This window comes from Talpa occidentalis, unplaced genomic scaffold, assembly GCF_014898055.3.
Source record: "Talpa occidentalis isolate TD23 unplaced genomic scaffold, MPIMG_talOcc4v2.1 talOcc4.7, whole genome shotgun sequence".
Taxonomy (NCBI): Eukaryota; Metazoa; Chordata; class Mammalia; order Eulipotyphla; family Talpidae; genus Talpa; species Talpa occidentalis.
Window position 1 is genome coordinate 5,300,249 of NW_023605083.1, and position 20,435 is coordinate 5,320,683.

A 20,435-nucleotide genomic window follows, 5' to 3' on the forward strand; every position below is an offset into this window, starting at 1 on the left:
CCCAGCGCTCTACCGCTGCACCACCGGGGCAAAAAAAGATAAAAACAAAAGAGACGTGCCCGGGACTGCCCAGTTCCTTGCTGGTTTCCAAGCTTTGGTGCAGACTGGCTACTGGCTACCCAGGGCAGCTGAAGTTTGCAGGACAGAGTGCCTGACAGGAGAGCGAGGTGCACATAGCTGAGTCCCGTACAGTCACAGGTGTGGGAGGAAACTGCTGATAGTGGGATCACAGCGCTAAGGATAGGTCCTGCTCCCCCAGCCAGAGTGAAAACCTGTAATAATAGGGAGGATCCAAAAGGGTGCTCAGAGGGTTGTGTCTCAACAGTGGGGCAAAACTAGCCCAGGCTAAAGGCTGCTCTTGCTTGCAAAAGCTCTATAAGGGCCAAACTGTCTCCAAATAATTGCATTCCAGAATAATATGCAAGAATGTTTACAGGAATATGAAAAATATCCAGCACCCAAGATAAAACTCAGTAAGAAATTAACACAAATGCAAAGCAGGAAGAGAGCACCCATAATGAGGCTAGAAATTACTCAAGTGAAACTGACCCAGAAACAACATACAACAGAATTAGTGCACAAGGATATTAAGTCAAAATTGTATTCCATATGCTCTAGAAGCTAACAGAAAGATCAAGCAATTTAAGTAGAGTCACTGCAGATATTCTAGGTGAAAATGACAATACCTAAGATGAAAAATACACTGGCTGGTTTTAACAGCAGATTACACAATGTTGAAGAAAAAAATGAATGAACTTGAAGACATAACAATAGGAACTTTCCAAAAATAAACTGAAAAACAAACAAAAGAACAAGAAGCCTATGAAGCGTGGGACAACCACTAAGGGGCCAACAAAGACATAGCTAGGGTCCATGAAGTGAGGGGCTGGGGGGCAGCACATACTTAAAAGTAATGGCCAAATTTTTCCTACACTTACTGAAAACCACACGTCCACAAATGTAAGAAGCTCAACAAATACCAAGTCTAAGAAACAACTAAAAGATTACACCCAGGCATATCACAATTAAATTTCTAAAAACCGTGATAAAGAGGAAATTCTCTAAAGCAGCTGTAAGGAAAAAAAGACCCATTATACATAGAAAAACAAAGATGACAGGGACTTCCTCTCAGAAACTGTTAGCCCAGAATTCTATAACCAGAAAAATACCTTCCAAAGGGAAGATAAAGTACCTTTCAAAAATACACCAACTGAGAGAATTTATCACCAGTAGATTTGCATTTTAAGAAATGCTAAAGGGCGCGACTCCACTGACCCCCCCCCCCCACCTTGGGTCTGTCAGGTCCCCCAGGGGCGCAATAAACTTTCCCTCCCTTTGAAAAAAAAAAAAAAAAGAAATGCTAAAGGAGGCCTTGAGGTAGGAGGAAAAAGATACCAGATGAAAATCTGGATCTACACAAAGGCAGAGCACAAGGAGTGGCCACAGTGTGGTAAAAGATAAAGGACTTTTTTCTTACCATTTAGAACTCTTTAAAAGATAAGTGATGTGTAAAGCAAAAATATCTAACAATGGATTGTGGGTTTATAATACACGTAAAGGTAAAAATGCATGAGAACCAGAGCACAATGGAAGCACACTGTTTAAGATTCTGGAACTATATGAAGTGGTCTGCCATATATTATAATTCCTAAAGCAACCACTAGAGACAGAATGTTATAGCTTATAAGTCAACAAAAGAAAGTGAGTCATAAATAATATCAGCTAATTCAGGGGCCTCCCTGGCGGTGCAAGGGGTTAAGATGCAACCTATGAAGCTGACAGTCGCTGCAGCATGAGTTCGATCCCCGGCCAGGGAGATACCCACATGGCGCAGCAGACCTCTCCTACCTCACCCGCTGCTCCCCTCAGCAGTGTACTTCAGTCAGACTGCCTGTTCTGTTCCCCACTCTGTCTCTGGTGACTCCTCTTACACCCTACATCTCTGGCCTGTACCCCAGCTCTTGTATGCATAAATAAATAAATATTTAAAAAAAAGAAAAGAAACTAATGATGAAGATCCTATGGCTTATTTAACCTAAAATCACCCTTGACTGTCCCCAGAGATAGAAATCAATGAAAATTTGTTCAATTCCATCCTTTGTTAATATTTTTATTTTAAAGCACTGTTTCTTGTATATTTGATTTCCCTGTGGTTAATAGTTTATCTCTCTCCATATACCACAGTCATCACCTAAATTAGAAACATCGAGTAGACCACTATAATTTGGGTTCTATACAATGACCATAACACAATTCTACCTTTCTTAGCTTTCTTGGGTCTGAGAAACCATCCATATCCAGAGACAGGGATGGCAAGTACATATAGCCCTCCTGACTGTATGGCTTATAAACTTCAAGAAAAGCTGGTTAAGGTGAGACTAATCACCTGCAAAAGTAACCCACTCTCTTCCAGGAATCTATAGGCTTGCTAGAAAAAAGTCACAGCATCTCCCATACTTTTCAGCGAAAACAGTAGTTTCTAATGGAATGAACCACCAGTGGGAACCCATTCCAGGTTACCATGATGGCTTGCCCAAGGTGGAAGTGTGCCTGCAGCAACCCACAGAAGGACAACTGGAGATTCCTGGGAGTCTTGTAACAACCATGCTGAGAGCTCCAGGACTGACTGCAGGGCAATGTCCCCTGTCTCGTGTCTAGCAGTTTAACTACCTGCTTCCCTGTCTATCTTAGAATTATCATTAACATTCCAAAGAGATGCTGTCAGAGGGAACACTATTAATACTTTTTTAAAATAGAAAAATGAAGCCAGATCACATTTGACAGAGAGCCATACTGATTTCCCTTGAAAATGAGGACTGGCTGGGCCGATAAGGTTATAAGGAGGGCATTTTCTATAAAATGAGTCAACTGTAAAACTCCTAAACCAGAAACAAAACCAAAACTAACAAAAACATTTCAACCACATGCACAAAAATCATATCCCCTGCACTTACTAAGCTTCCAACAAAATGTTTAGATATCACCTTAAAAATGTGCAAGGTAGGGGGTACATATTCTTTTAAATCCTTTTAGGATGGGACAAAAGCAACAGTGTTTGAAGGATCTCTTTTAAACACTGATCTATGGCAGCAGCGATTTGCTTTTTCAGAGGCATGGCTGTGTCCATCTCTGAACTCAAATCAACTGGCAGATCTCAAGGCTGAGACCCTGTGTGCTGCCTGCCTCGGCAGCGGGCTTCCGGGTGGAAGGAATAAGGTCAAAAGCCCTTGCCTGGGACTCAACCCACAGTTAGACAGCAGAGGAGCAGGCACTTGTCTCATTTGGCACAAGTGAAACCAAGGTAAAAGCCTGCAGTGATGCAAAAGATGAAATCCCCTAATTTATTTCCACTTTAGGAAGTAAAACCAGAAAATCTCGCCTTGGCAGAAACTCCCAGAAGGAGCTCCTGTGCCTGGGAAAGCAGAAGACAAGTGCCCTGGAGAGAGGGCGCCAGGATGGCAGAGCCACTCCCCCCAAGCTCCTAAGTCCAAGCCCAGCGTCTAAGAACAAAGACGTCTTTTTCCTTTCTCTGACACAAAGTTAGGGTTGTACAAAATCAACCCAATTTTAAGTGGCAGATTTTGAGATGCCACATGCAAATTAAGGTTCTACAGAAGAGACTGTATAGAAAATAGCAAAATTTTTATTTTTCTTCTCTTAGAAGTGCATGATTCCCCTTCAGACTAGCAAAGTGTCAGGAAGGAGGGCGACAAAATGGTATTGAGGGCAGCATGTAAAAACGTAATCACCTAAAATGATCAAAAACATCCTAACCCTGGGGCCTCCCTGGTGGCGCAAGGGGTTAAGTCTCAGCACTGTGAAGCAATCCGCACCACGAGTTCAATCCCCGGCCAGGGAGCTGACCCACATGGCACGGCAGACCTCTCCTGTCTCACCCGCTGCTCCCCTCAGCAGTGTATTTCAGTGGATCCACCTGCTCTGCTCCCCACTCTGTCTCTGGTGAATCCTCTCACCCTCCGCACCTCTGGCCTGAACCCCAGTTCTGTATGCATAAAAAAGAAAAACCAACTTAATCCATGCAAAACTGACCCATGGGAACCAAACCACTGGCACAAGCTCAGCCTCCAAGCTGCAGCCACTTTAGTCTTGTTCACGCCTTCCCTTCTCCCACACAAAAAGGCAAACCAGCAGATTTATTATTAAAGCAACACTAAATGTTTTGTTTCTAAAAACTGCTTTCAGGATAGCAATCTGAAACTGAGATTGTCTGAATGAGTGCAAAACACAGCTCATACCAGATGCTTGCTTTGCGTCATGGGGGGATTGCAGAGAAGCGCCCCCAAAGGCTGCCTTCAGCCAATATTCCTGAAGGGTGAATGGGAGAATTCTATGTAACAATAACTGGTTTAAACCAGGCCAGCTCTTAGAAACAATTCAGAAAAGGCAATCTTTAGCTCTAGAACTATTACTATATATTATCTTTATTTTTTATAAGGTTAAAGAAGCAACTCTAGCAAAAAAGACACCCAACGTGTAAAGGAAAAAAAATCCATAAACGCACGGTTAAGGGGAGCTCTGCATGCATCATTTAACCTCTCTGGATGCAAAGCATGGGGACCTTTCCAGTTCTCATGCCCTATAGATTCAGCCTCAATCTAAAGACACGAACCAAACTAGACAATGGAGTTTTACGCTGGAGGGCAAGAAGGAGGCCCACAGGCCGATGGAGGTGGGTGCAGTAGCTGGCTGCTCTCAACCACAGGACTAGCCGATTGATTCGGGTCCCCAGATGTGGCTTCAACCACCAGCTGGTGCCTAGTCTTGGCGAGCTCGACTCCCCTCAGCCCATTTCCCCCCCACCACTGGCATGTCACTGCAGGCAATGCTGGTGGTTTTCTTTGTGATTTGGTTCCAAGAGCCATCTCAGACTGCAGGAGAGGGAGGGCCGGAGGAAAGAAGGCATGAGGCCCGGGTGCATGGGATGGGGCAGGAAGCTTCACAGGCAACAGTAGGCTTGGTAGCAGCACTCTCTTTGAGTTCCCCTTTGACCCTGAGGAAATGAGCCCTGACTCACCTCCTTTTCAAGCTTCCTGGAGAGGCCAGTCAAGGGTTCAGGGCAGATAAGAAGTTTCCTATGTGCTACCTTTGTTACTCATTTATTTTCTTTATTTTCAACTATTTCTTAGGTCCTGTGCTGAGGCTTTCTATATCACACAGAGAATAGAGTGTACCTACCATTTTGGTCACTATCCCGGGCCTTCTAAGGCCAAACTGGTGTTATGCACAGATGGGAAAACTACTGTGGCAAAGTTTGAAGGGCTTGTCCAGTGTACACAGCCCCGGAGGAAGGAAGCAGTGCAGGCTGGGCTAAACAGGGCAGAGTCAAAATCCGGGGCTCTGCTACTGGTTTCCCCTTCAGCCAGCTGGCCTCTGAGCCTCAGACTCGCTTCTGCAAAATAATAGTCAGTGAGGAAATCTCCAAAGGTTTTTACCAAGTTCGACTTGAAGGTTCCATTCTTTCCCACATTTAAGAAAGACCACACGTGGATTGCGCAGTGACTGAGTTTCTGAAAAGGTAATATTAATGATTTTATTCTCTAGTCACTTCGTGCTGTGCTTTCATTCCTGCGTACATGTGAAGTCATGTGTTTGATTATTGCTACCTCAGAGGCCGGGAGAGCCTGTGCCTTAGGCAGAGTTTACTTATGAGCGCGCCTCCGTAACAGAGGAAGGAAACACCAAGAGCAGAGCGGCGCTGTCAGGCTCCATTCCCATCCGGAGAGACTTCTGGGCCACAGACACCCTTCCAGGGGGCAACCCTGCTATTTCGATCACTTCAGAAATCTCCAGCACCAGGGTTCCTTTTGTTTGCATATTCCTGATCTGAAGAATTCAGACCCACCAGTAACCCACACAGTACTGAAGACACCCCCCACCTTGCTCTACATGGGGGGCTCTCCCTTTACTAGCAATGTCCTCAGATTTCTTCCTTCTAGTCCACTCTTACCTAAGCCAGCGGCAGGGGCGGGGGTGGTGGCAAATGTACATATGACCAGTGTCGGGCATCTTCTTTCCAAAGACTCAGGAGGGAAAAGTCACTTTGTGCTGAGCACCTCTGTGTCAGACAAGGTACTAGGCTCTCTAAACTTGCGTTTACTCTGCACAGCCACCTTGGAGCAGGTATTTGAGCCAGGCTTCTGATGAGGGAATGGAAGACCTGGCAAGGTGGAGTAACTTCTGGCAGAAACAACATGTGAATCCAGGTAAATGCCACACAACACTACTGTTTTTGTTAAAAATAGTCTCACGGAGATAAAAGTCTCATACCACACAGAGCACCCATCCATTTGGATGTAAAATTCAATGGTTTTTAGTTTAGTCACAGATATGTGCAAGGTCAATTGCCAAGGTCAATTTTCAGAACATTTCATGGTCTTGAAAAGAAACCCCACACCCTTCAGTTACTACCTTCCGTTCTCTCCAGCTCCCTCCTCTCCTGACCCCGAGCAACCACTATCCTGCTTTCCAGGTGTTGGACTTTCACACACACGGATCATATACTCTGTGGTCTGTTGTCAATGGCGCCTCTCCTGAAGTGGACTACTTCCCGGGAAAGGCTGTACGGTCATCGCCGGGAGATACAGTCCAAGACCCACCTGTGGATGCCCCCAAATCACCGCAGCACACAGCACCCAACCCTGTAGACGCCACACTTTCCCTCCATGTACACACCTCTGATTGTTTAATTTCTCGATAAGGCGCAGGAGATTAACAACTAATAATGAAACAGAACAATTACAACCATACATTGTAACAGAAGTCATGTGAATGTGATGTCTCTCAAAATACCTTATTGTAAGTAATACTTTTGTCCTGCGCAGATCACCAAAACTGGGAAGCAAGATCGAGGCTAAGGGGGGACCTTCCACGGCACCCTGCCTCCCCTGAGGGGCCTTGGCACCCTGCCTCCCCTGAGGGGCGTGGAAGGCCCGGGCAGCTGGCCTGTTGGAAGCGTGTTGTGAAACCTCCTACGTTAGTGGCGGCAGAGATGAGAGGAAGGCAAGACAGCTGTTTTCAGATACTCAAAGGGCCCTTAGGTGACTTTTCGGTGTTGCTCCTGAAGGTGAACTTGGGACAAATGGGGAGCAGACAGGAGCAGACAGCTTTCGGTCTAAGAGAAGAAAGAACTCTCGCTGCCTCTGACCAGGCCCACACTGGAATGGGCTGATGGCTTGGAAGGAATGATCCCCACACTGGGGTCCCCAATGGCCGGGGACCCTTTCCAGCCCAAGATCTGCCCAATGCACGTAAGTGTAAGAAGAAATGGTTCAAAGGAAAAGTCTGCCTAGCCTTAGTTTAGTGAGACTGGCTTTCTGAGCATAGCTGTGCTTGCAGAATCCAGCCCGCGGCTATACCCCACCGACCAGGATGAACACCAGCAAAACATGTTTCTCTCATTCCCCGGTGCTTTCCGTGAGACTTCAACAACTATTGACTTCCACAAACAAAAGGGAAAAATCCTTTAACGTGTGACTCTGAACATCAAAGGAATTTGTCCAACTGAAGCTCCCAATCAGGTCTTCTGGTATGTTCTTATTCATTCCCTGGTTTAGGGATTAGGACACCTGACTCTATCTTTCCAAGTTATCAACTAATTCCTAAAAAGACCCTCTAGCTTACTGGAGGATAATCACTTCCAGTCAGGGGCCAATTTTGCAATGAGACAGCAATCCCGGTTCAATATATGAACTCAATCCAATCTGCAAACAGTGCTTTTCTTTCTCTAATGGGCCATTATATTACACCAAAGGGCGACTATGCCTTTTCTCTGAAAAAGGCTCTTTCTTCCAGAGATATATCTATGTCCAGCTAATTAGGCGAACACCTTCCCCACAAATGGTGAAACACTGTAAAGGTCTCCAGTTCTACAGTACTGTCTGATTAAGACATGCCAACTCGACATTAATGATTTTCTGTTCAATTATTTCAAGTAAACAGAGGTTGGCTACCTCATGTATACTGCTCAGGTCTAGGAGGGACTGAGGGCCGGGTGGATTCTGAGGGTTGGCCAGGATAATCTCTGAATAATCTGCAAACCTAGCTTGGGAAGAACAGAGGTGGATCGAAATTGATTCTTATCTTTCTCAAACTGTCCCAAAGCCCAGGTTGGCACTCTCTGTGTCTCACAGCAACAACTGGCAGAGGAAAGTGGAGTGAGGCGGGCATCAGAAGATAGCCTCGGTCCTTCTCTGGTCTAATTCCTTGGGGACCAGATGAGTTTAGAGGTGTTTTAGTCTGTTCCTTACCCTTTGACCCTGTAAAACAGACAGCTTGCCTACTTCACACAATTACTGTGAGGGTCCCGCTAGATGGGACAAGGCTGAGTTAGCAAACCATACTCTTCTAGAACACCAGGCCCTCAGGAGAGCCCCACGAGCCTCGGCTAAAGGAACAACCATTTCCATGCAACACAGCTTTGCTTTCTTCCTCTAATTGAGGCTGCCTGAGTGGTAACCTATGTTTTAAATTTGCTGTAAGACAAAGCTTTTGTTTGGTCACATGAAAATGCCTTAAATAGGCTATGCTATAATTAGCTCCAGCTTTAGTCTCGTCTCCTGAGGTCACTGCCGAGCTGTCATCTTTTTTTCTTTAGTAAACCCTTGCCTTCTCTTGTTCGAGGACGAGCTTCTTGCTCCTGTGCCCTTTCCAAAGAATATGTCCCTGGCTGGCTGGCTGGCTGGCTGGCATTGCTTTCTCTACCCACTTCCATATTAACTAATTTTTCCTCCACTATCCCCAGTTCTCTTTTTTTTTTTTTTTTTTTTTTGATAGAGGCATGCTTTATTTATTTGTTTGCTGGTTTGCTTGTTTGTTTTGTTTATACATGCACTGGGTACAGTCAGAAGCGCGGGAGGGTGAGAGAATTCACCAGAGCCAGAGCGGGGAGCAGAGCAGACAGAAGGACCGAAGTACACTGCTGAGGGGAGCAGCGGGCAGCAGGAGAGGTCTGCGCGCCATGTGGGACCCTCCTCCAGTGGCCGGGGAGCAGCCGGGGATCGAACCGGCGCCGCAGAGGCCGCAGGCAGCTTCGCAACCCAGCGCTCAACCGCTGCGCCACCGTATCCCCAGTTCTCTTGAAATGAAGGCAGATGCCGAAAACTGCTGGTTCATTTCAAAAGAAAACTTGACCTAAGCTGCTGTAGGCTGGCAAGAGGCTTCGTGCAGACACAAAGCCTAGGTTCACCCATCACCCACTGACAAACACTCGCAGCCGATTCCTGAGCTTCTCTGGCTGGGCCTGTGCATTACATGAAGCAGCTGCCAAAGTTCTTCTGTGCCTTGTCCCTCGGCAGATGACCCATTTCAAATCCAAGGGGCCCCAAATTCTCATTTGGCTCTTACTAGTTCGCAAAACTGGGCACTGCTTCCTTTGTACTCAGCTAATACTGATACTATTTCAACAGGAAGTGTGTGTGGGGGTGGTCATGCGGCAGGGTGTCTTCCTGGTGCCCAGTTATTTACAAAAAGGCCGATTACCTCTCTAATACTTAAAAACATTCAGCACAGGGGGCCTCCCTGGTGGCGCAAGGGGTTAAGATGCAACCTATGACGCAATCTGTAGCCTCTGCAGCAGAGTGAGTTTGATCCCTGGGCAGGGAGCAACTCACATGGCGCAGCAGACCTCTTCTGACTCGCCTGCTGCTCCCCTCAGCAGTGTATTTCAGTCAATCTGCCTATTCTGTTCCCCACTCTGTCTCTGGTGGATCCTCCCATGCCTCTGGCCTGTACCCCAGTTCTTGCATGCATAAATAAATCTTTAAAAAAAATTCAGCACAGGACTAACTTGCGCTCCTCAACATGTCATAAAGGAGAAGCATAGCTAGCTTGCTCTCCCCATCTCTCTCTAAGCTGTGTAACAACTTAATGTATTCAAAAGCTGAAAGAGATAGAGTTCAGACCAAAGCCACACTCCAGAGGCACACACACTAAAAGTGGAATGACACACAGATTAGCATGACCCAGTGCAAGCGTGACATGAAAATGCGAGAAGTGGTCCATATTAAAAAAAGAATTATTTCATTTCATGGAACTCACATAGTCACAGAATCAAAAGATTTTGGAGCCAACGTGACTCCAACGTGACTCCAGTGATAGGCGCCTTCTGGTTAATCAAAAAGGTTTTCTTTCCGTGCTGGAAAAGAAAAGCGATCACTTTCTCCTTATCTGCCCTTACAAATTTGCTGCCAAAAAAATGGGTTTAGATCAAGAGCAGATGTGCCCTGAGCTACAAGAACAGTGACTCCATTTGAGGCACAAAGCATGGTATAAACAGGAATACCAGATGCCCTCCCGCTGTGAGCCTGGCAGCATATGCCAAGTGGGCAGGTTTATAAAAACAGAGAGGTTCACCTAGCGCCCATCTCCCTGAGCCCACGAGACACACAGATCCTCTGAGTTTGCCATCCTATTTTTCCAAGTCACTTATTTGTCAGCTATGGATGGGAAGATGGGAACCCAGCTCACAACGCCATTTTGTGTAAAACTCACTTAAAAAAAATTTTTTTTAAAACATGTCACTCCACCTCTTGGACTTAACCCAGTGGTTCTATCTTGTGTGGTGCTGCCCGCCCTTCGGCCTCCCTGGCTCATCCTAAGTGAGTGAAATACCCGGGATGTGGACCCAAAATCCCCTGGACCTGAGTTAGAAACCCCTTACGTCTATCCATCTGAGCAACAAACAGGTTGAATTCACTGCCGTTTTACTAGATTTCGTCACACTTGGCTACGAGTCTTGAATTGTTGTATGTGCGAATGGGCCAAAAGAACTTTGATGAGAACTAGGTTACTAGGTGAAGTACTTGTAGCCCTCCTCCAGGTTGGAAAGCAGGCTAAGGGGAGCGGAGCGACAGCTACAAATTCAGACTGAGAAACCCACCAGGAGAGACTGAAGGGGAAGAAAGAGCCTGGGCTCCATGGAAGGGGAAGAAAGAGCCTGGGCTCCATGTCCTTAGACAGAGAAGCGAGCGTTTCTCTTCTGGCAGGCCCAGGGTGGCCACCTGTTTCCCCTTGCACCTTAGCAAAGCGCCCACTCCAGCATGAGACTGTTCCTCCCCGTGATATTCACTTTTAGGAAGAATTTACCCCTTGATTCTTCCCCCTAATCTGCAGCCCTGCCCTGCAGGGCCCGTGCTCCCGTCTTCTGGACAAGCATGGCCGTGAGGATGAGTCCAGCCTGAGAAAGAACTGTCAGTCCTCACCACCCACATCCTTACCCTCCCGCCTGAAAACCCAGTTCCCATTTTTCTCCCAACTCCCACATGCTTCTGAGAGGAACCAGATCGGGGCCCTCCGCTGGCATGGAAACGGGGAGAAGAAGGGAGGCGCGCAGGAAAAGTATGAGGACCCGGCCCATGGGGTGGGGAGGGTTGGGGGGACCGTCCAGCTCAGCCTTGGGGTCAGGAGGGAGGTGACAAAAGGCGGACGTGGCTTCTACTTTGGGCAAAGCCCAACGGCCTTTTCACCACCAGAAAGCTGCGACAGTGACCTCCTGTGCCACTCGGCGCTGATCCCCCGGCCCCGGCGCCCACAGAGGTCAAGAAGGACCCCACTCCCGCCAGGGCGTACACGGGGCGTCCACCTATTCCTCAAGGGGTCCCACCCAGTCCACGACGTCGACCGCCAGACCTGCCAAGCCTCGAGGGGCCGCCGGGGCCTGGCGGGCAGAGCTGTCACCCCCGCCCAGGCCTGACAGCCCGGGGCGCGCAGGCCCCCCCGTCCCCCCACCCCCGCGCGGCCGGAGCGCGTCGCCTACCCGGAGCTCGCCCTCCGTGCGGTGCAGTCCCAGGCGCCGCAGCCCCACGGCCAGGTCGTTGACACAGAGGCCGCCGTCGCGGTTGACGTCGAGCGCCTGGAAGAGGCTCCAGAGGCGCAGCCGGTGGTCCGGGCCCCCGCAGACGGCGCCGCCGCACGGGTCCCCCACGGAGGCGGGCGACGAGGCCGACGCGGCGGCGGCGTCCGGCGGCGGGAGGCCACGCAGCGGCACAACACGCTGCTCACCATCGGGCGCGAGGCGGGGGCGCGGGCGCGGGCGGCGGGCCGGCGGCGAGGGCGCGGGGACACGCCGGGGCCCGAGAGCGCGAGCGCGGGCTCCGCGAGGCCGGCAAACCGGCGGGAGGGGCCGCTTCCGGGAGCCCCGCCCCGGGGCGCCACGCCCCCGGACACGCCCCCGGCGTGGCAACCGACCAATCGCAGGCAGGACAGCGACCCGAGGGGGCGGGGCCTCCCGGAGGGCGGCCCGCATTGCCCGGACTACCCGGATCAATGGAGGGGGCGGGGCCAACCGGGCTCAACCCGGGGCCGATTCAAACTGAGGAAAGCGGGGATTGGCCCAGTCGGGACGGAGGGCGGCAATCACGCTGCGATAGGCTCGGGCGACGTGATTGGCAGGCGGAAGGCCCCGTGGCCAATTTCCATTGAGAAACGCTGCTTAGACGGCGGCGCGGCGGGGACGGGAGGGGCGCGCCTGGACGGAGAGATCGTAGGTCTCGCTGGGAAACGCGATTTGTGTGAGAGACTGTGAGCGTTGCTTTGCGAGGCAGATTTTATGCCCGCGTTGGAATTAAAAATTAATCGGCCAACAGCTCCAGGGCGCAAGCGTTGGGTATCCGCAGGAGGCCGAGTTCGGGTCATCTCACTTCCTACCGCCAATAAAATAGCTGAATTTAGCGGTGTAATAGGCGTAGAGCCGGCGAGTGAACGACAGACTGATGTTCCAATGGAAGGGGAAGGCGGTCATGTGGGCGGAGCGTCCTATAGCGACGGACACACCTTTAGGCCAATGATCAGGCGACTTGCAGTGAGGGGGCGTGATCTTCGGGTGAGCAACAAGGAGAAGGAGCCAATGAGGAACGTGATAAGTGAGGCGCAACCAACCCTTCCCCTGGAGAAGCCCTGGAAGGCGGGACGAGGGGAAGTGGGCGGATCTCCGCACACCCCGGCGGAAGAGGCAGATTCAGGAAGCCATTACGCAGCTGGCTGGCCGCGGCTGGGCCGGTCGGGACTGGGCCCTACGCACTTTGCGTAGCGAGGGGGGTTCCCAAAGGCCTGGGGCTTGGCTTTGGTCAAGCCCGGCCTATCCCCTAAAGGGGGGGTGGGTGAGGGGCAAGGCTGAGGAAAAAGAGAAGGGGAATTGGGACGGTTGAGGGGGATTATAATTTCTTTGAAAAGAGGGTTGGGGAGAGGCTATGGCCGTCCCGGCCAAGAAGAGGAAGATGAACTTCTCGGAGCGAGAGGTGGAGATCATCGTGGAAGAGCTGGAACTGAAGAAGCACCTGCTGGTGAACCACTTCAACGCTGGCGTCCCTCTGGCTGCCAAGAGCGCGGCCTGGCACAACATCCTGAGAAGGGTCAACGCTGTGGCCACCTGCCGCAGGGAGCTGCCTGAGGTCAAGAAGAAGTGGTCAGACCTCAAAACCGAGGTCCGTCGCAAGGTTGCCCAGGTCCGGGCAGCCGTGGAGGGTGGCGAGGCACCAGGGCCCACTGAGGAGGATGGAGCTGGTGGGCCTGGGACAGGTGGTGGCAGTGGTGCTGGCGGCCCAGCTGTAGCCCCTGTGCTGCTCACCCCCATGCAACAGCGCATCTGCAACCTGCTGGGCGAGGCCACCATCATCAGCCTGCCCAGTACCACGGAGATCCATCCCGTGGCCCTCGGACCCACGGCCACTGCAGCCGCAGCCACGGTCACCCTGACACAGAGTGAGTGACCTCTCTCGCCCAGTTCAGCGTACATAAATGGGAAGGGCCAGCAAGAGCTGGGGCAGCCTGGGGAAGGTTGATTGTCAAGGGTTAAAAGTCAGATGGGAGTCTTAGAAGACCACGAGGGCTTCCAGAAACTTCCCAGACAGAAGTGATCTTGTTCTCTTTGGGACGTCCCTCAACACGCAGTCTGGACTTCTGACAGGCTGGGCTGCTCTCAACTGTTTTGCCACCATTTCATGTCCATGACTGAACTGTGTGGTTCTTGGCCATGTCTGTATCCCCACAGGACTTAGCACAGGGTCTGCCACATAGGAGGCAGTCAAGACATAGCTGTTGAATGACTAAATCTACAGGAACAATAATTCCTGAGTTAGATATCAAGCCTAGACTGAGACAGCATGGTTTTCAGCACAGCGAACATCAGCAGGCTGTGCTCAGGAACCCCATGGTTCCCGGCGTTAATGTACTTATTCATCCACTCATCAAACATGAACACTGTCAGACCCTGTGCCTGGCACTGGGATTACCGAGGTCTCTAAGATATAGGCCAGTTACACTCCAGTAGGACAGACAAGACACATGTGAACAACCACACTACCCATTGGAAGAACCTAAGGACTCGGACGAGGAAGGGGCTTCTTGGAGGAGGGTAGGTGGGGGCACACGGTTGATGATGGCACTGAGGGTGGAGAGTCACCTTTTTCACCTGCATGGAGGCCCTGACAGTCCACCTAGAATCCCTTCAAAAGTTCTCAGCTATGAACGACAACGGAATTTACTTTGGTTTGACTTTTTAGTTTAAGGTTTTGTGCCAAGGCCTTTTCGTGGCTCCTTCGTGATGGGCAACGAGCTGTCTGATTCTCAGTGGGGCGTGCGGGGAACCCTGTGTGAGTGCCCCCTTCCCCAAGGGGTCACATTTCTCAAGGTCAGTGAGGTGGGAAGGCAGACACTGGTCTGTATCAGTTATGGAACAGAAAGGAGCTTTAGTCTTGCATTGACCCAGGTGATCAAGGAGATGGGAGGCATTTATTGGGTACTTTGGCTATGGCTGCCCTTCTCCCACATTCTCCTCTGCGTGACCAAAGGGACATCAAAAAGGTAAGGCGGCTGTAGACAGTTGTGTGGAGTCCTACCCCGCAGCTGCTGGTGCTACGGGAGCACATGGCCCTGCCTGTAGCAGCTAGAGGCAGCCCGGTGGGGTATTATGAGTGCATTGGACTCTGGGGCTGGGGAGACCTGGGTGTGCTTCCTGGATCTGCTGAATAAGCACTGTGACCTCAGGCAAGGCACTCCACGTTCTGAGTCTCTGCAAATGAACATGACAGGGAGTCTTCCTCATCATGAGGACTGGGAGAGCTAACGAGCGTGAAGGGCTTAGCACAGTGCCTGGCACCTAGTAGGTGCTCTGAGTTTCTTGCTAGCCTTAGTATTAGCATCTTTGCTTTTGCCAGATCTGGGGCTGGCCCATTGATTACTAAGTAGATTAGGATTATGAACCCCTTAGAGTCTAGACTTACATGTGAATACCTATAATGTCAGGGGAGGCCTGAATTCCCAGAACAGAGCTCAGTGGGCTCCTCTCTACCCCTGGGGAGCTTTATTCTTTCTAGAAAGTGACCTGGTGCTGCCTTTGCTTTCTTCCTCACAGTCCCCACAGAGACCACCTATCACACACTGGAGGAGGGGGTGGTGGAATACTGCACGGCCGAGGCACCCCCACCCCTGCCGGCCGAGGCGCCTGTGGAGATGATGGCTCAGCACGCCGAGACCTCTGTCAAGCCACAGGCGCTCAAGAGTCGCATCGCCCTCAACTCAGCCAAGCTGATCCAGGAGCAGAGGGTCACCAACCTGCACGTGAAGGAGATCGCCCAGCACCTGGAGCAGCAGAACGACCTGCTGCAGATGATCCGCCGTTCCCAGGAGGTGCAGGCCTGTGCCCAGGAGCGCCAGGCCCAGGCCATGGAGGGCACCCAGGCGGCCCTGAGTGTCCTTATCCAGGTCCTCCGGCCCATGATCAAAGATATCCGCCGCTACCTGCAGAGCAACACGCCCAGTCCGGCTCCTGCCTCTGACTCGGGACAGGTGGCCCAGAACGGGCAGCCAGACGGCATCATCCAGTGAGGGCTGCCCGGCTCGCCTTCTGCTGTGATTGGATGACACTACCTTGGTCCTGTAAGTGGGCTCCATGATTGGACAGCTCCCTCTTTGATAGAGATGTGGGGGTACCCTGTTTCTGAGAAATGAAGGAGACTGGGAAGAGGAACTTGTTGGGTTCCTGGGACCTGTCAAATCCTACCACTTGAGCTGCCTTGCTGAGAACCCCATGATTGACTAGCTGGGGGTCAGGCCTGGGGATGACACGTATTGTCATGTGCTGGGCTTGTGTCTAGGACGGCTGTCAGGAAGGCTCTCACTTGGGGGTCTTCACACAACTGGGGCTCACTGCTGAGCCATCTCCCCCCCCACCTCTCGGGGTGCCATCCTTTTGAGTAAGATAATGGCAGTGGCGCAGTAAGAGCTACTACCTCCCTCGGGAGAGAGTGACTGGGCCGAAAGAGGAAACCCTTTTCCCTTCTCACTGTGCCTCAGTTCTCAGGGGACTCTAGTCAATGCCGTGCTCCCCCAACCCCACCCCACCCAGCAGGGGCCCTGACTACCAATATACCTGCCAGCTGGGCTCAGGAATGTCATGTGCTGTGGGGATGGCTTGGCACCATCTGATCTTCCCCGGTGTCCCCTGGACTGCCCTCAGGTCAAACAGCAGGCTGCTGTCAATCTAAGAGAGTCAACCCAGGTGGAAACATCTTGCCCCTCTGCAATGGGAGGTGAGCTGTTGGCTCTGTCCAGAAGGCTGTTTCAAGCCAGTTGTATTTATTCTGTCTGAGAACCCCTCCTGGGAAAGCCTCCATGACCTCTGAAGGCCGCTCTGCAAATTCAAAAAACTGGGTGCCCAGCACCCCCTGGAGCCCTTTGACACGCTATGCAGCGCCTGTGTTCTGATGAGACCCCCCACTGACTTTTGTGGTATCTGGAGACCTGACTGGCCCTCAGTATGTGAGCGGGGAGAGTCAAAGCGCCAAGAAGTGGGACCTTGGATTTCTGTGCTGGGGAAGAGCAGGCCCACCTCAGGGTGCTGCTGCAGGAGGTGGTATTCCCTGTTTGTCTAGATGATTTCTCCCCATTTGTAGGGAGCCAACCCGGATGGCATTTGTCTGTTTCATTTTCAGAACCGCCATTGATTACTGAGACCCTGCGTCCTCCCGGGTTGTTTCTCAGTTTGGTCCTTTTGCTGCCGGTGCCCTGGCCAAATGTGACCTGAGGGGTAAAGCTCCAGGCTCCAGATCGCAGCTAAACACAGAGGGTGCCGACCTTGTGGGCAGGTTTGTTTAGAATTGCTCGCCTCCACCGTTGCCATCCTGGGAAGATGCCCCCGAAGACGGTTGGGATGTGACTGTTGTCCCACCAGCCTGGAGGGTGCAGGCAGTGCCAGCTGCAGAGAGCTGGAGAGAAATCGAGCCAGAGAGGAGTTGGGTGGCAAAAGGAAAGCCCTTCTCACTGTGACTGGAAAGCAGCAGCTCCTGGCACCCCAGGCACCCTGCCGCCATGGAACCTGATGGCTCTTCAGGAGAGCTGTGGGGACCCCCCTGAGGTTTCCCCACTGGGTTTGGTGGTTCTTTGGGGTTGGAAATCTGAGCCAATATTGTATCTGTTCCAATTGGGTATAAAGAGGAAACCTGGATCACTTCTATTGGTTCCTTCCAGGTCATAATTTTAAATTAAAGAAATACTACCGTTTTTCATACCCATCTGTGTCTTTATTGAGTATATGGTAGAGGTATTGTTGTAGAGCAACCCCGATACAAAACGGGGTGCCTGACTGTGGGTCCTCACCCGCGCGCTTAAAAGGACTTATCAATGCTCTACTGCAGGCACACGTGAAAGGTTAATAAAAGGTTTATTTACAAGGGAAAGGAAAATAAGAAAATGTACAGCTCTGGGAGAAAAGTGGGAGACAAAGTTTTAAATGAGTCCTACCCGATCCGCTGATCAGAAATCCCAAAATGGCGCTCTGAGAGCTGGCCGCCAGCCAGGAGCGGTGAAGCCAGGAGGCGAGCGATCGCGAGCCAGAGAGCGAGCAAGGCCCACGTGTTTGGTTTTTATATCCAACCTGGCTGCCCAACTCCACCCTCAGGTCCCAGCCACCCTCCCCTTGGTGGTGATGGGATTTGTCTTTCCCAATGTCCTGATGGCTTTAGTCTGGAGTGGGGGTGGAGTCCACAAAGCCTGTATGAGATTATCTCAGGACATCCTTTCCCCCTAACAGTATGAGCTGCCAGAGAGCACAAGCTGGCACACTGACCTGCAGATCCAATTCGGCCCGCCACTTTTTTTTTTTTTTTTAAAGATTTATTTATTGATTGATTGATACAAGCACTGGGTGTACAGTCAGAAGCGTGGGAGGATGAGAGAATTCACCAGAGCCAGAGCGGGAAGCAGAGCAGGCAGAAGGACCGAAGTACACTGCTGAGGGGAGCAGCGGGCGGCAGGAGAGGTCTGCGCGCCATGTGGGACCCTCCTCTGGTGGCCGGGGAGCAGCCGGGGATCGAACCGGCGCCGCAAAGGCTGTGGGCAGCTTCGCAACCCAGCACTCAACCGCTGCGCCACCGGGGAGGCCCTCGGCCTGCCACTTTTATTTATAAATAAAGTTTTATCAAAAGACAGTCACATCCTTCATTTACATGATGTCGTTGGCTGTTCTCCTGCCACAATAGCAGGAGCTGAGAGTGGGGAGGAGAGGGAAATATATCAGAGTTGGGTGACTGTGACACAGACATCTAGTCCACAAAGTCAAAAGTACAGTCACGCATCTCTTACAGACCCAGATATGCGCTGAGAAATGCATTGCTCGATGATTTCATCGCTGTATAAAAGTCATAGTGTGTAATTACACAAAACTATATGGCCTGGTACACATCCAGGCTTTATGGTACAGCCTATTGCATATGCAGTCATTAAATAATTCTTGCCTTTATTACTCTCTGTCCCTTTATAGCAAGTCTGCCTCTTCCTGGCTTAGGGCTGTGTTTCAGACTCTGGATGAGAATTGCCTGTGGTGTTACACTTACCCCATCCCTGACTTCACCCAAAACCTAGAATTAGAGGAAAGGAGCACTCTAAGAGTAAGCATTGTAAAAGCTCTGGGTGATTCTGGTGTTCCCTGAAGGGTAAGAACTTTGGCGCAGACACCGGAAGACTTTGACTCAGCTGGGACACAGGTCACCCCCAGGCAGAGCTGGTTCCCAGGAGTTTCTTCCGAGTAACTGAGAAGTCCCCCCTCCCCCAGCAGATTCTCATGAAGACTCTCCTTTTTTCTGGAAGGATCCCACCCATGCCAGGACGTGGTTATCTCTCTCTCCTGTGTTTAGTAATAATACAAATTGACCATTTTTAAGCCTCTACTCCGCCCAGCTCTTATAAGCCTTACCTCATTGACTCTTTGCAACAGCCTGAGGAATTAGGTGCTGACTTTGTTCTGTTTATGTCTATGGGCACCCCCCATCAGAAAAGTTAAAGAATTTGCCTGAAGTCACACAGTTATCTTACTCCCTGGGATGACCAGCACTCAACTTTTTTTTTTTTTTTTAAGATTTACTTACTTATTTATTTAAGTACTGGGTACAGTCAGAAGCGTGGGAGGGTGAGAGAATTCACCAGAGCCAGAGGGGGGAGCAGAGCAGGCAGAAGGAGCGAAGTACACTGCTGAGGGGAGCAGCGGGCGGCAGGAGAGGTCTGCGCGCCATGTGGGACCCTCACCCGGTGGCCAGGGATCGAAACGTTACTGCAGAGGCTGCGGGCAGCTTCACAACCCAGCGCTCAACTGCTGCGCCACGGGGGAGGCCCAGCGCGCTTAACTCTTAGCTGCTCTGACCTTGCTGCTGAGGAGAGGCGGAATCCCCTGGAGACAATATGAACCTGACCTTCAGGAGTTTCCAGGTTAAAGGAGGGCTTCCTGAGAGGCAGCTGGAGCTGTTGTTTGTCTGGCACTTGAGCGGGAACACAGCCACCTCTCCCACTCTCAGACTACGCTGATGCTAAAGGAAAGAGAATGACTTAACATCTAAACCCAGGGTGGCTCGAAGGTGCCAGTCGAGGGCTTTCACTTATATTGGGGTGATTTTTTTTGAGTTGTCAATCTAGAAAGACAGGAAGCAATTAAAAAGGCAAAGTACATTTATTTGGGATCAAATAATTGCAGTTCAGGCTACATGGATTTAGGAAGATGTTGGGTAAGTGAATCAGGCTTTTTACGCCACTAGCCTCTGTAGCTATCACCTGTGGCTTTTATTGTGCTAATGCTGGAGGCGCTTGGGAGCATGGGCTTGGGGCACGCATGCCTGTGTGTGGACACCTGGAGCAGGGGTGTGGGCATGCTTAAGTGTGCACACCTGAGCCTCGAGGTCAGGGCTATAAGGGCAGCGTCATCAGGGGAAGATGGCAGCTAGAGGACATGTGACTACAGAAGGGGCGAGGTCACCAGAGAACACCAGAGAGCCCAGAAAAAACAAAGATTCACCGGGGCTGGGAGTCCTGCCAGCCTCCCGGCCCCCTGCCTTGCCAGTCTGCCGTCTTGGCACTATAGTAGAAAACCTAAAATGGGCCCCACAGAGGGGATAAAGCTGTGTGTGTGTGTGTCTCGGGGTGGTTATGGGAGGAAA

At 51.0% G+C, this 20,435-nt stretch overlaps 2 protein-coding genes across 3 annotated transcripts in view; one reads left to right on the plus strand and one right to left on the minus strand.

Moving 5' to 3' along the window:
- Window positions 1-12,021, minus strand: part of SLC25A25 (solute carrier family 25 member 25) — a 31,748-nt gene extending 19,727 nt beyond the window's left edge. Inside the window, 2 exon segments of the mRNA XM_037491843.2 lie at window positions 11,774-11,988; window positions 11,991-12,021. Coding sequence (XP_037347740.1) covers window positions 11,774-11,988; window positions 11,991-12,021 — 246 coding nt within the window.
- A 1,107-nt stretch (window positions 12,022-13,128) lies between these two features.
- NAIF1 (nuclear apoptosis inducing factor 1) lies at window positions 13,129-17,531 on the plus strand. 2 transcript variants are annotated; one of them, XR_005121778.2, is made up of 3 exons: window positions 13,129-13,716; window positions 15,368-15,891; window positions 16,947-17,531. XR_005121778.2 is itself a non-coding variant. In XM_037491890.2 (2 exons), the coding sequence occupies exons 1-2, from the start codon at window positions 13,206-13,208 to the stop codon at window positions 15,838-15,840; spliced, it is 984 nt and encodes a 327-aa protein (XP_037347787.1). In that variant the 5' UTR covers window positions 13,129-13,205; the 3' UTR covers window positions 15,841-17,531. The 2 variants fall into 2 exon arrangements, 1 of the variants encoding a protein (XP_037347787.1); XM_037491890.2 differs by having other exon boundaries at window positions 15,368-17,531.
- The last annotated feature ends 2,904 nt before the right edge of the window (window positions 17,532-20,435 follow it).

What these genes read in the sequence shown, in the direction of transcription:
- NAIF1 (XM_037491890.2), top strand. Translation starts at nt 13,206, where the DNA reads ATGGCCGTCCCGGCCAAGAAGAGGAAGATGAACTTCTCGGAGCGAGAG. An exon ending in CACGGTCACCCTGACACAGA is followed by an intron (nt 13,717 to 15,367) that starts GTGAGTGACCTC and finishes TCTTCCTCACAG; the next exon opens with TCCCCACAGAGACCACCTAT.